We start from the raw sequence: 12,698 nt of genomic DNA on the forward strand, positions 1-12,698 counted from the left end.
GGCTAGAATTGCTTTTATATTTATTTTACTTGCAGCTAATTGCTTTCAAAACTTTGCCTAACCTTGATGAATGTTTTCTTTTTAAGCTTGCTGGGGTATGTTCTGAGGAGGGAGTCATATAAGGGTGGAAAACAGTAAACATTCAGGAGAGTTACAGTAATTGTGTCTTTACCATTTTTGTCTCCCCATGTGAAGCAGAGCGTGTTTTAGTTCAGAGAAGCTTTGTAAGGGCAAAGTGACCCTGCTGAGTATGCCAGATACCCCTTACAGCCCTAAGACTTTCCTATTTGAAGTTGCTGGGAGTTTTCTGTGGTGACGCTGGGTGGTGACGTGATGGTGGTGGTGATGCTCTTCAGCAAGGTCCTACCCCAGAGTGCTCTTCTTCGACGCTGTCTCGGGAAGCTGTGGATCTACTGCCCATCAGGCCAAGCATGTGAGCACGTAAAAGCTTTAATATCAAACTTTGAGACTCTGCAGGGGAACAGCAGGAGAAGTTGGGCACAGTGGTGCAGAGAAAAGATATCTCCAGATTTAATCATATGTCTTTCAGAGCCACTAGGTGGGATGGTCTGTCAATGGGATGAGGATGGATGCTGACCTGGACATGAAGGCATCGGAGTTACCCTCTCGTCTGGGCCATGCAGCAGGTCCGTGCCCTTGTGCGAGTGCGCTGTGGCAGCTTTGGTCTGCTCCACACAGAGGGACATACAGGTCCCCAAACTAGGTCATCCCTAAATCTTGCAGGGGAGTATGCTTGAGTCAGCATACGGCAACTGCGATTTAACAAGAGCCCAGTTCTTCTGGCGCTATGGTAATGATAGCCTTAGTGTCTCCCTTAGCTAAGCACGACCTCGCATGCTCCCACTCAAGTCACTGGGGTGTGAAAGACCTCAGTGGGTGACCGCCTAGGGCCATAGTTAATGCGAATGCTTTCAATTTTAAAGCCTTTTTTTGTTCCTCTTTTCTAGACGTAGAATAATAATATTTCACAACAATCTCTACAGGAAAGAATTTCTGGTCTTGGTTTAACAAAGCGTATCAACAGCACTGCTGTGCTCAGGAAGTTAAGTGTGCTCGCGGGTGTTTACCAACACCAGGGCAAAGCATAAAGTGGTGTGATACGTCTGAGGAGCAGGCTCTCCACCTTGCTGAGGGTGGATGTTTTAAAGGAGACGGATGCTCCCCATGGGGAGCATAGTCATCAAAGCCATATCTAGAGCTTGGGGCTGCCAGTCCTCCTCCCGAGACACTGCACTTGCCTTGGGTCAGTTCAGAGTGACACGTGGCTCCTCGCTGAGCTTTCTGCAGCTGTGCATGGTGGCACCAGCAGAGTTTCTCACCTCGTGCATGGTGTTCAGCACGTGCTGGAAGCAATTCACCGAGCAGCATGTTGTTTTCGCCCTCAGCAGCTCAGAGTATCTGAGCTGTGGGGTATTTTGGATATGTTAGCAAATATCTTCCCTCCAGCAGTGCCAGATATTTCCACGCACAGCAGCTCCCACAACTACTTTGTAAAGGTTTTGTGGTGAGGGGCTGCCCGGAGCGTGGTTCCTGCTGGGTCTTGGTGAGCCACTGCACGGCTACCAAGGGAAGAACAAAATGACAGCCATCCACGAGCTGTCACTGCAGGGTCTTTCTGAATCTTTATTTCAGCTCCCGTCTTAATGACCCATCCCACTGAGGGATGACCTTGGTCCATCAGACTTCAGGCTAGAGTCCGAACTCACTAGTTAGCTGGGCTGCTTTTCTTCTGACCCGTTGAGAATTTATGCAAACAAGGTACCGGGGGCTTTTCTGTACAGATCCTGAGGCTTGAATCTTTTGGGATCTTGCCCTTAGGGTGTCGTGTCCCTGCAGGCAGGTTTAGGATCACTTCCCAGCACCTTTCTGTCATCACAGTCCTCTGAGGTCTCACACGCCAGTTTGTGTATGTGTCCCACAGCATCCCACGGCTCTGCGCAAGTAACACCTTTGCATGAGTGATTTGACCAGGTTTTTTAGAGAAGACTTGTTGAAGAGTCTCTCAGGCACCTCCATTTTTCCAGCTGGTTGAGTTTTTGTAAATAGTGGCTACATAAAACTTTCTTATCCAGTAAATAAGGGCTGCTGCTTCATCTTGCTGCTTCTGCCCTACCAGGTCATATGAGAGGGGATGTCCTCTCCTCAGCCATGTGGCAGCAGACTGTCTGCTTGGCCTGAGACCACAGCTGGGGAGAGGCATATGCAAAACTTCTTGCAGTATCAAAGAAAGCTTTGTAAAGCTTACAAAGAGTGGCGCTGAACTGATATTACTGCTGGAATGCTATGGTGGTTGCGCTGTGCTCAGTAATCTGTGTTTTTGTAGGTCTGATGAACTCCCCAGGGGAGATTATGCTAAAATTCTAGCTGTTGTGATGGAAACAGGTTTGCTCACCTTTTTTTTTAAATCAAGAATACCCAATCTATTAAACATTAATTTGTGTCCTTTGTGGTGAGAAAAGTATGTGACTTGGGAATGCCATAAATGTTGGAGCGTGATTTGTAGCTTTGCCTTCAGGTGGGGTACCAGCAGAACCCTGAAGCAAACACCGCTGGGGCCCGTGGTGGCCCATGGTCACCACCACAAGATTGTGCTTCATCACCACGCGCCTTTAATCACTGCAGACTTGGAGGTCACACATTCTCCTTGGATGAACAGAGTGCGTCTTTATTACTCTGTGAGGACTTTAAATAATTCATTACTGGAGAAAGCAAAGGGAAGAGCAATGCTATTTGTGCCAGGCTCTAATTGTTGAATGCACCATGACCTTTCAAAGAGGCCCCACATTTAATCGCGATTCTCTTCTAGTGCAACCATTGGCGAACCCATCTGCTTCTTCATCTGCCGTAGGGGAATGAGGGTGCTGGCCCCTCCCGTGATATTGCAGACATCCCACCTGCGGGGAAGGATGTTCCTTCGAAACAAAACCACAGCCACATACGAAACAGCAAGGATTGTCCCCAAGGTGACAAGCACGGTGAATGTTTTAAAGGGGAAGAGCTGGCTGTAGGTCCCGTTCACCAGGGAGCAGGCTGGGTAGCAGATGGCAGGGGGGATGCTGAGGGCAGGTTCTCCTGCCAGCAGCCTCAGGATGAGCCCAACCAAGAAGCCGGCAGCCGAGCCATAGGCGTTGGTGCTGGGAGCGAAGAGGGCGCAGCAGAGCTGGGGGAAGAGCAGAGCGTACACCAGTTCCCCGCTGAGGAACCAGAGGTCATAGACAGAGCTGGAGTAAAAAGCCAGACCGGCAGCCGCAGCCCCAAACACCAGCATGGAGGTCCTCATGGCCCATAAGACTTCCACCTCCGTAGCCTGTAAAACAGGAGATTGCAACATTACAGACACGGTGTTTGCTGGCTGGGGGGTCAGCACTGCCCTGCCCTGGGCTGGTTCCCACCAAGCCCTTGCTGCCACTGCCAACAGCCACCCAAGACAGGCAACCGTGGAGATGGAGCTGCCCTCTGTAATTTTAAGGATCATGGTTTTATGTTGTTTCCATTAATATACTAGACCAAATTCTGTGTCAGTCATTTTATAAAGAGCAAAGCTCACCAGTGTGGGTATTTGTATCCCTACCAGGGATACGAACACCCCTGACCTATGCTTGAAGCTCTGGCTCCAGAGCTCAGTTCAGCAGCTGAAGGACAGACACTTCTACCTGCAGACCACACAGACTGGACTTGAAACAGTCTTGAAACAAAAGCATCTGTCCTGACTCCAAAACTACTGAACGTTGTAACCAAGTACCTTTTTCCTCAGGGTTTTCCTGTAGATATTGTGAGCGAACATGGACCCGGCGGAGAGTAGAGCTGAGTCTGCAGAAGACATTGCGGCAGCAGCGACGGCTCCCAAACCAGCAACGGAGATGTATGCTGGGCAGAGATAGTGCAGAACAAGTGGCAGTATCATTGCCGATTCCCCTCTCTCAAGTGGACTTGGAAGACCATAGCTTGTCTGGTTCCAGTCTTTAAAACAGAACAAGGAAAAGTTATTACAAATCTTTCACTGACATTTCTGCTGTCTTTGAAGCTGCCTTTCCACAGGGACCAGTCGCAGCAGGGCTAACCAGTCACAGCAGGCACACTCAGTGTTGTAGGACTTGGATTCATTTTTTGGATTCTCTTTATCTTTTGTGATTCCCCTGAGCATGCTGCAGCTCCCACTAGATCAAAGAGTTTCCTTTTCCCCAGTAGCATCTACAGAAATGGCTGTACTTTGTGCGTTTCCAGGAACGGTGCACTTAAAGGTCAACCGTCTAGACCTCGCTCAGGAGGAGAAGGGAGTTTTTCTCTGATGCCCCTAGTCACAGATGAATTCATGAGTTCAAGTTTGGTGGTCTGGCTGCTCTTTAACCCTTCCTATAAACCAACACAGGATTGATCTCCTGGGCTGGGGCTGTGCGTTTCAAGGACTGAACTTCTTGATTCCTTCAGGCAGGTTTTCTCCTGAGTGTTATTAACAACCTGCAGTAATATTACTGGGTCTTACATACAGAAGGCATTAACAGAAGCAGGCATAAGATTTCTTGGAAAATAGGATTATACAGCATTTTACAGAGTCTGCCTTCATCTTTCCTTGCCACAAGATCCATAAGGAGCCATTTCACCACAATGAAATAGCTTTAAACAGGTCTTGGGGCTGCTTAAATGTCTCTAGGTAGTCATACACTGAACCTCAGAGTGCTCCACGTTTCTGGTACAGCCTTCTGGCTTGGTGGCCAGGTCTCCCATTGAGGGCTTTTAGGTACACAGGACGAGGTAATTTGAAGTATAAATCAGGACTTCTTTGGGTACCATTTTAATCAGCTTTGACCAAAACATGTTAATTATTCAGAGACAAACGATTTAGTTTTACCTGTTGATGCTGCAACTGCACCAATGAGCACAGAGGGGATGGCCATGAAAAAGCACCCCAGTCCGGAGAGGTAGGAGATTAGCCTTGCCTGTCCTGGTGAGGCAGCGGAGAGCACTCTTTGGAAGTAAGTTTGCCACGGGATGCTCCCAAGCACCTGAAACATTCAGATGTTACCGGTGGTACCCACCAGGCTGCTGTAGGGCATCATCCATCCCTTCAGAGGGATGATGATCTTTACCGTTGTAAACCTCTCGCTTCAAATGCACAAACTTTGCCCAGTTTTACCTATCGAGGATGATATTTGTCATGGTTGAGGGTGTCTTTTTACTTTGTTTTCATTGTGATGGGTGTGAAATGTTGGTCAAAACAGGTTAATGGTTTGGCAGGCTGAGAAAGCTAAATAGAACAGGTTAAAAAAGAGTTGTTTGGCATAGTAAAAGAGGCACAGAGGAAGGAAAAGAGAAGCTTTTCAGGAATGGAACTTTTGTAAAAACCTACCAAAACTTAGCTAGAGTATAACCCAAAATTAAAAATAAAATCACCATTTTCACTTTCTTAGCAGACAAATTTCGTCAAATAAAATCTGAAGATTCTGTCCTCACCAAACAGGCTCAAGCTTCTGTGTGTCCCTATTACCAGCCTGGCAAGAGCATAACAACCTCCTGTAGCCTTGGTTATATCAGTAGCTCAAAAGTTGAGTTGTGCAGCGGAGCCAATGGCACCATGCTTGCTGATGGCCTGCAGTTGTGTCATTTTAATTTTTTTTTTTTTTTCAAATAGAGGAATTTTACATAATTATGTTAAAAGCACGCTATGGAGGTTGCAAGACCAACCTCTCAAATGCTAGGAAATGCCTCATTTAGTGCCAGGAGTCGAACCAGTTACCTGGATGGTCTTACTCAAAAGGTACATTCCTTCACGTGGGTAAAGGATGGAGTGTCCCTACTGCTTTTTTCCTTCCCATAGCTGAGCCCTGGATCTCCCTGGTCCATTCAATGCACTGCATAGTGGCTGAGAGAAGGTTTTACACATCATCCTAACTCTGCCAACTGTGCAATGTAGGGCTCCTGGCTGGAAGAACCCACAAGTTTTCTAGACAGAAAGTCCCTGCACAATCCCTTCTACCAATCATCTGTCCAAGAAATACTCCATACCAGGAAGAAGAAGTCATCCAGCCACCTTCCAAGGTACTGTTTTTCTATCTTCCCAATCCAAGGGTCTTGGTAAGATTCATGAGTTGCAGTGTAATAAATACTTTCCGTTGCAGAGTTCATCAGGGCAAAAGGGATGCAGATCCACTAGAGCAGAAACAGAAATAGTTAATCATTTCCCCAGGGTACTTGTTCTTGGAGAATCTATCCAGATATTGAAATTAAGGTAGATGTAGAACATAAAGCTACATAAGATTAAACCCAGACTAAGAGTCTTCCTTTTTCCCCCTTCCTTACTCTAAATCTACGTATTTCTGGTTCATGGCATCATCAAGAACACAAGTCTGTAATTCGGGTCAATTGATGCCTTCAGTAGACAGATCTCTCTCCTTTCCGGTCAAGATTGCTCTGGACAAGTTCTGCAGACCTTACTTGTGAGCAGCCACGTTCACCCAGCAAGGTCAGTACCTTGTGTGAGCACTGCCTGAGATGCGTAAGGACTGTAAGATGTTTCAGGAGACCTGTTCTCCTGAAGAGGAACTGCAGGGCGAGGGCCAGTGGTGGAGTTATTTTTGGTCTGAGACATACTGAAAGGAAGAGCAGGCTTTTGTCCCTTAGGAATCTGGGAACAAAGAAGTGCACAGGACTTGCCAGGCTGAGCGTAATGAAAACCAGCTGGATGACATCTGTGTACGCAACAGAGTAGAGGCCTCCCAGTAGAGTGTAGAGTATGACAGTGCATGCTGAGATGACGATAGCCAAAAAGCCTCCAATATCCAAGATGACCCTCATTGTTGCTCCTGCAGGCAAGGACAGTGGTCAAGTGTTTTAAGACAAGATTTCGTACGTGCAGAATACAGAGTTAAAAAGGATATGTTATTCCCTTGATGCCACACCGTATGAGAAGCACATGGTCTACAGAGAGCGAGCAGAGTGAGGACTCAGGAGGGACCATGTTCCCTTTCTGCTCCTGTTGCTACCTTGCTGTGTGGCCTTTGCCAAGGCACTTTGCCTTTTTACATTTGCTCTCCCACAGGCAAGATGAAGGTACTAATTCATGTTGCCAGACGTCTCTATTACAATATCATGAATATATACTAATGCCATTTGTTTTACAGCTAAAAAAGTATTTTCCAGAAATGAGAAAGGCTTGTGTTCCTCTCACAAAAGGAGACATGAAGCACAACTTTCCACAGCTTAGTCCAACACAATTCCCAAATGTGGCAACTCTGATAGTCATGCCACATGACCTTTAACAAATACAACAGCAAAGTAAGTATTTACCCAGGGACGCCAGGATAGCTGCAAACCAGAACACCTCTCCTAGCAGTGGTGGAATGAAGAGTAAGCTTCCCATCACATTCCCATAAATTTCTTGAAGGGGATCCATCACTGTCACATAATTCTTGGATCTCATTGGATTTACGAAGAAGAAACCACCTATCAGAAGTGATGACATTTTGGTAGAATTTTGCATGTATTACGTTCCAGGAAAACAAAGTAAGAATACTATGGTATTTGTGTATCAGACCTGTATAGTGAGCATGGAATTGGACATAATGGACCCGAGAGAATGATGCAGCCAACCACACACAGGGGCCTCAATTCACTTGCCTAAATGTGAGGTTGTATCCATCTGAAATGTCCCAGGTTATAAAGGACATCTGCTTACAGCTAACAGATATGACCCTCCACTTTTGGCAGATCTACATCTTTCCAGAGTGGCTACTGGATGCCAGCTAGGATGCTCTGGGGCACCCCAAATGGCTTAAGATACCTGTGTGACTGTAACAGGAACTTAGCTCAGAGGATACCCCACAGATAGTCTCCTCTCCATCTCCAATAACCCACCAACCCGAGACACAAAGTTTTCTGAAGTGCTTCCCGTGGAAAAGGTCAGTAGGCAGAGTGAGGCATTGAAGACCCATATTTGGCTAGAAAAGAGACAAACTTTTGTCCTTGACCATGTGATGCAACATGTTGATATATGTTCCTTTTCTGGTTACATTTGCATTTTGGTGGCTTCATTGTCTCTTCCCAGAACCATATTGTTTTATTCTGCACATTGAGCTGAGTCCGACCCTGCTTCATCTGAATATTAGACTTCAGACGTAGAACCGTCTCATTAAAACCAAAGAATACGTATTGTACCTAATGCGGGAGCCAAAAGGACTGCTTGTCTGGGCACTGCTGACCTGAGTAAAGACTGCAGGATCAGACCTGCACTCCCCAATTTCATTAGTAAGAATTACTCACATAAGAAATCCTGGCAATGTAGTTCCAAGCCTGATTCATATTCACGTCAGTTGGACTGGTGTCCTTGCTTTAATCATCCCATGTCCCCAGAGAGTTATGGTATAACTCAGTGTGGACTGGAGGAAAATTTGGTCTTGGCAAGACAGCTGAACTTCAGCGTGAGTCCAGTAATTCTTGTCCAATGGCAAGTTAGGTATAGGACACTGCCAACTTAGCTTAGTTTCAACGAAACAGCGACCAGCTGTAAAGTGGGATAAGCTGGATACACCACAAATTCATCCTGAGATGAGACAATTCCCACTACTTGGAAGAATGGATCTCAGTGGAAAAATTAAGATAGTATTATTTCATCACACAGAAATTTAGAAGAAAAAATTACAATGGTACTGATACTCTCAATAGTCTGTGAATAAAAGATCATGAGAAAAAAGCAATATGCACATAGCCACATGCTTCTAAAGTTCTCAGATAAGATTTTTGTCTTATGAATTGCTCCAAGCAGGCAAAACTCTACACTAGCTCCAAGCTACCCCAATTTATTATGCTTCAGTTTAGAGGATAGCATTATAAATGCTTATTCTCGATCTGTTGGAGACTGGAGAAACAAAATCTCCTTTAAAATGTACTGTATCCTCTTATGCATCTTAATACATTCATATGATTTTGTTTGTTTGTTTTTTTAAGGCTTATGTGTCCTGATTACGTGAATTATTTACCAATAAGAAGGGACAAAGCAAATCCCACAGGCGCCTGGACCCACAGCAGTCCTTTTGAAGGCAGGTAGACAATTTCAGCTGTGCCATTGATATACGCTCCTCCGACCCAGGTGGCTGTAAACATGACAGATGGAAATGTAAGGATCGCAGTACATACTTTCAGCTAGTTTTGCAGAACACTCTGAGAGCTTGTAAAGCCTTTTCCTCATACAAATATTTAAGCGCATTTCTATTTTCTTTTTAGAGTTTTCTCCCATAGTGAGAGGTGCTGCTGAGTACAAGTAACAGTATTGGAATCTCACCCTAAATGATTTCCCGTGTTCAAGAAGGAATATCTGTGTGCGCATGGAAAAGCTCAATGTTTAGACATTTAGAGGCAATTTGAATATACTCATTTCTAATTTTGTTTTTCTCAATGGAAGTCTCTTTCTAGAGCAAACAGAATTGTCTTTGTTTTTCTACAGTGACTGATAGACCACCCTGCATAAGCATCACCTTCACATTAAGAAAATTACTTAAGAAAATAGACATTACAAAAAAAAAATGCAAGCAGCCATTGCAGTCAGAATACAAACCTACAACATGGGCTTAAGTGTCTTAGCCAGGCATGTACCACATGGGGAACTCTTCACAAAAAACTGGGCAGCGAAGCAAATTTCAGATGATGCCAGGCAGCAAGGAGAAAAAAGGGAAGGGGAGGGCAGCAGTCAGTGGGGAAACATTTTTTCTTTAGGAGAGAGCCCAATTTATTCCACACAGAACTGGATTGTTCCAGGAGTGAAATTCTACTGTCACACTGGATAACAGAAACTGTTTCAAGATTAAGACCCCAGTCTTCCTTAATGAAAAGTGTCACATTCTCCAGTCACTCTTAAATTAAACTCTTTAACGCTTAACTAAACTCTTAAATTAATCTCTTTAATTTAAAAGAATCTACATAAACATTAGGTTCTGCTCAGTGTGAAGAGGTTTGGAAGAATCCATCCCAAAATGATTCATGAAACCAAACTCCTTTAAAGCCACACTTAGGTAAAATCTGCCCTGACATTAAAGGAGTTCACCTGCTTTGATAGAAAAGTCCCCCAGATCTATGTAATGCATATGTTTTAAGAAGAATTTTTAAAAGTCCTTTAAGAAAACTTACCTGTTGCAGTGAACAATCCAATGAAAACATTTATATTCCTGCCTCCAACCATGGCCATTTCAGCTGAGTTTCTGTTCTGCTGGTCCTTTTTGCTTTTCCAAGAAGCCCAAATTCCAGTAGCTAAAGTTAACATAAAAAACACACTCAAAGATACTAAACCTGGTATATTTAGAGCCATTTTCTGTTAATTAATTTAGGTCATAGAGAGGAATAATGGATTGACGATAATATTCTTTGGTCAAGTCCACAATCAGAAAAAAAATAGAAAAAAATTAGAAAAAGTAGTGCCGTTTGTAAAGAAACTGCAAAGTATTAGTTTACTGTACTTTGCAAGGAAAGATGCAGTATGAAACAGAGCCATAAACCTAAAAGTCTTGAGAAGTGAATGCAGAACCTCTGTCTTTGGAGGACTACTGGCAATTCTTCAGTACTTCCCGTTCTTCAGAAGATATCCAATCTTATTTTTCTGGGGAGCAGAGATTAAGAGGGTAGGAATTAGTGTTGATAGGAGCAACGGAGCACTGATGTGTGGATCACTAGCTTGACTTAAAGGAGGGGAAATGTTATATTTTGTCTAACATGCAATGGTATGAAAATACTCCATATTTCTCTGGGTTCTAGGCACAAGGCTAACGCAGAAGATAGGGCTAAGAATTTGTCTGTTTAAAGCTGACTGAATTAAACCCACAATAATAATGAAAATAAACCTAGGAAACAGCAAAAGAAAATTTATCACTGACTTACCGAAGGAGCTGCACAGATATTCAAAGCAAGCGCCTTAGCGTTTCGCTGCTGGAAGCAGGCAGGAGAGCAGGCTGGTCTTAGACTCTGCAATAAAACTAGAGGAAAGACAGAGACTTTTCTTTAGCTATTTTGTGAAGCTCCCGTTAAACAGACATGATTCTCAGAAAATCTCATACATGCATTAAAGAATTAAGTTGGTAGACGTGGTGCTGAGGGACATGGTTTAGTGGTGGTCTTTGTCAGTGTTAGGTTGATGGTTGGACTCGATGATCTGAAAGGTTGTTTCCAACCAAGACAATTCTATGATTCTATGATTATAGAATCTGGGCAGCCTGTTCCAGTGCTCTGCCACCCTCACAGTAAAGAAGTTCCTCCTCATGTTTAGGTGGAACTTCCTATGTTCAAGTTTGTGCCCATTGCCTCTTGTCCTGTCACTGGGCACCACTGAAAAGAGCCTGGCCCCATCCTCTTGACCTCCACCCTTTAAGTATTTATAAGCATTGGTAAGATCCCCCCTCGGTCATCTTTTTTCCAGACTGAAGAGACCCAAGTCCCTCAGCCTTTCTTCATAAGAGAGCTGTTCCAGTCCCCTCATCATCTTGGTAGCCCTTTGCGTCCCCTCTCCAGCAGTTCCCTGTCCTTCTTGAACCAGGGAGCCCAGAACTGGACACAGTGCTCCAGATGCGGCCTCCCCAGGGCAGAGTAGAGGGGGAGGATGACCTCCTCCGGCCTGCTTGCTCGCGTTCATCTGTGGAGTGAGTAGCTCCTTTCCAGGTGGAAATCACAGATTTCTTCATCACAGATGCACTCTGAGCAGGAGTTTGAAAGTTCAAATGTTCAGGAAGGTTTTCTGCAGTGTGCCATCTCCTGCAGGCAGGCCGCCAGGAGTAGCTGCGCATGGAAATGGCAGTGACACAGGCTGAGCATGTCCCATCGGCAGGACACGGTAGGAACACACGTGCACACGGGTGATGGCTGCGGGAAGAAGGCGGAGAAGTGTAGGAATCCCCTGTTTTCTGTGACACCTCTCTGTACAAGGGAAAATAAGGTTTTTGCGAACTTTTGCAGTGATCTGGTAGGAAGTCTCTCTAAGGAGTATTTAGAAAAAAGTGAAAATTAAAAAAGATGAAAAAGCCTGACAACCACATGACTATTTATTCTGCCTTAGGAGAAATATTCCTTTATATTTATATTCAAATATTATTTTGACTGAGTGAGGGGTTTTAACTTTGACCCAATATTTATGTACAAAAGAGACACCGTGCAATTTTAAGGTGCATTTTCTGGGTGGTAATTAGAAACACTCCCTTCCACCTTAATTGCACAAGGTTGTCGAAACTGCAGCTGTCGGTGGCAATGGAGCCGCTGGTTTCTCTGGGCTGCCTTCCTTGCTCAGAACAGGATGTTTCAATAGCCTTTAAAATGCTTTTTACATACAGGCACACACTAAGCTTTTTTTTTTCTATGCACAAAAGTTTTGCGGCAAATTTCCTAAGCAAGGACAGAGCAGGGTTGAAGGTGCATGTGGCTGAAGGTGCACATGGCCAGGTCTCAGCCCACTGTGCAGCCAGGAATTCCTGGGAAGAAATATCTGGCATTGCATCCTTCATGTGGGGGTCAGCTAAATATCAGCACATCCAAAGCAAGATTTGAATTTGTTCTTTGACGTCCGCACAGAACGTCTGGAGTGACTCTGCTTTTTATTATCTCTTTAAAAAAAAAAAAGAAGAAAAAGGAAAGGAAAGGAAAGGAAAGGAAAGGAAAGGAAAGGAAAGGAAAGGAAAGGAAAGGAAAGGAAAGGAAAGGAAAGGAAAGGA

The 12,698-nt window shown here is 44.6% G+C and overlaps 1 protein-coding gene across 1 annotated transcript; it reads right to left on the reverse strand.

Annotated features, from left to right (window-relative positions):
* Positions 1–2,662: 2,662 nt before the first annotated feature.
* On the reverse strand, positions 2,663–12,573 carry LOC134513139 (high affinity choline transporter 1-like). The gene is made up of 8 exons (XM_063329314.1): positions 10,138–12,573; positions 8,994–9,107; positions 7,306–7,461; positions 6,673–6,821; positions 6,025–6,168; positions 4,871–5,024; positions 3,764–3,981; positions 2,663–3,328 (listed from the first exon to the last, which is right to left on the reverse strand). Exons 1-8 carry the CDS (start codon positions 10,313–10,315, stop codon positions 2,807–2,809), a joined length of 1,635 nt encoding a protein of 544 aa, XP_063185384.1. The 5' UTR covers positions 10,316–12,573; the 3' UTR covers positions 2,663–2,806.
* Positions 12,574–12,698: the final 125 nt, after the last annotated feature.

This window comes from Chroicocephalus ridibundus, chromosome 1 (assembly GCF_963924245.1).
Source record: "Chroicocephalus ridibundus chromosome 1, bChrRid1.1, whole genome shotgun sequence".
NCBI lineage: Eukaryota > Metazoa > Chordata > Aves > Charadriiformes > Laridae > Chroicocephalus > Chroicocephalus ridibundus.

What these genes read in the sequence shown, in the direction of transcription:
- LOC134513139 (XM_063329314.1), bottom strand. Translation starts at nt 10,315, where the DNA reads ATGGCTCTAAATATACCAGGTTTAGTATCTTTGAGTGTGTTTTTTATG. An exon ending in TGGATTGTTCACTGCAACAG is followed by an intron (nt 9,108 to 10,137) that starts GTAAGTTTTCTT and finishes TCATGTTTACAG; the next exon opens with CCACCTGGGTCGGAGGAGCG. An exon ending in TGCAGTTGCAGCATCAACAG is followed by an intron (nt 3,982 to 4,870) that starts GTAAAACTAAAT and finishes TCTGTTTTAAAG; the next exon opens with ACTGGAACCAGACAAGCTAT.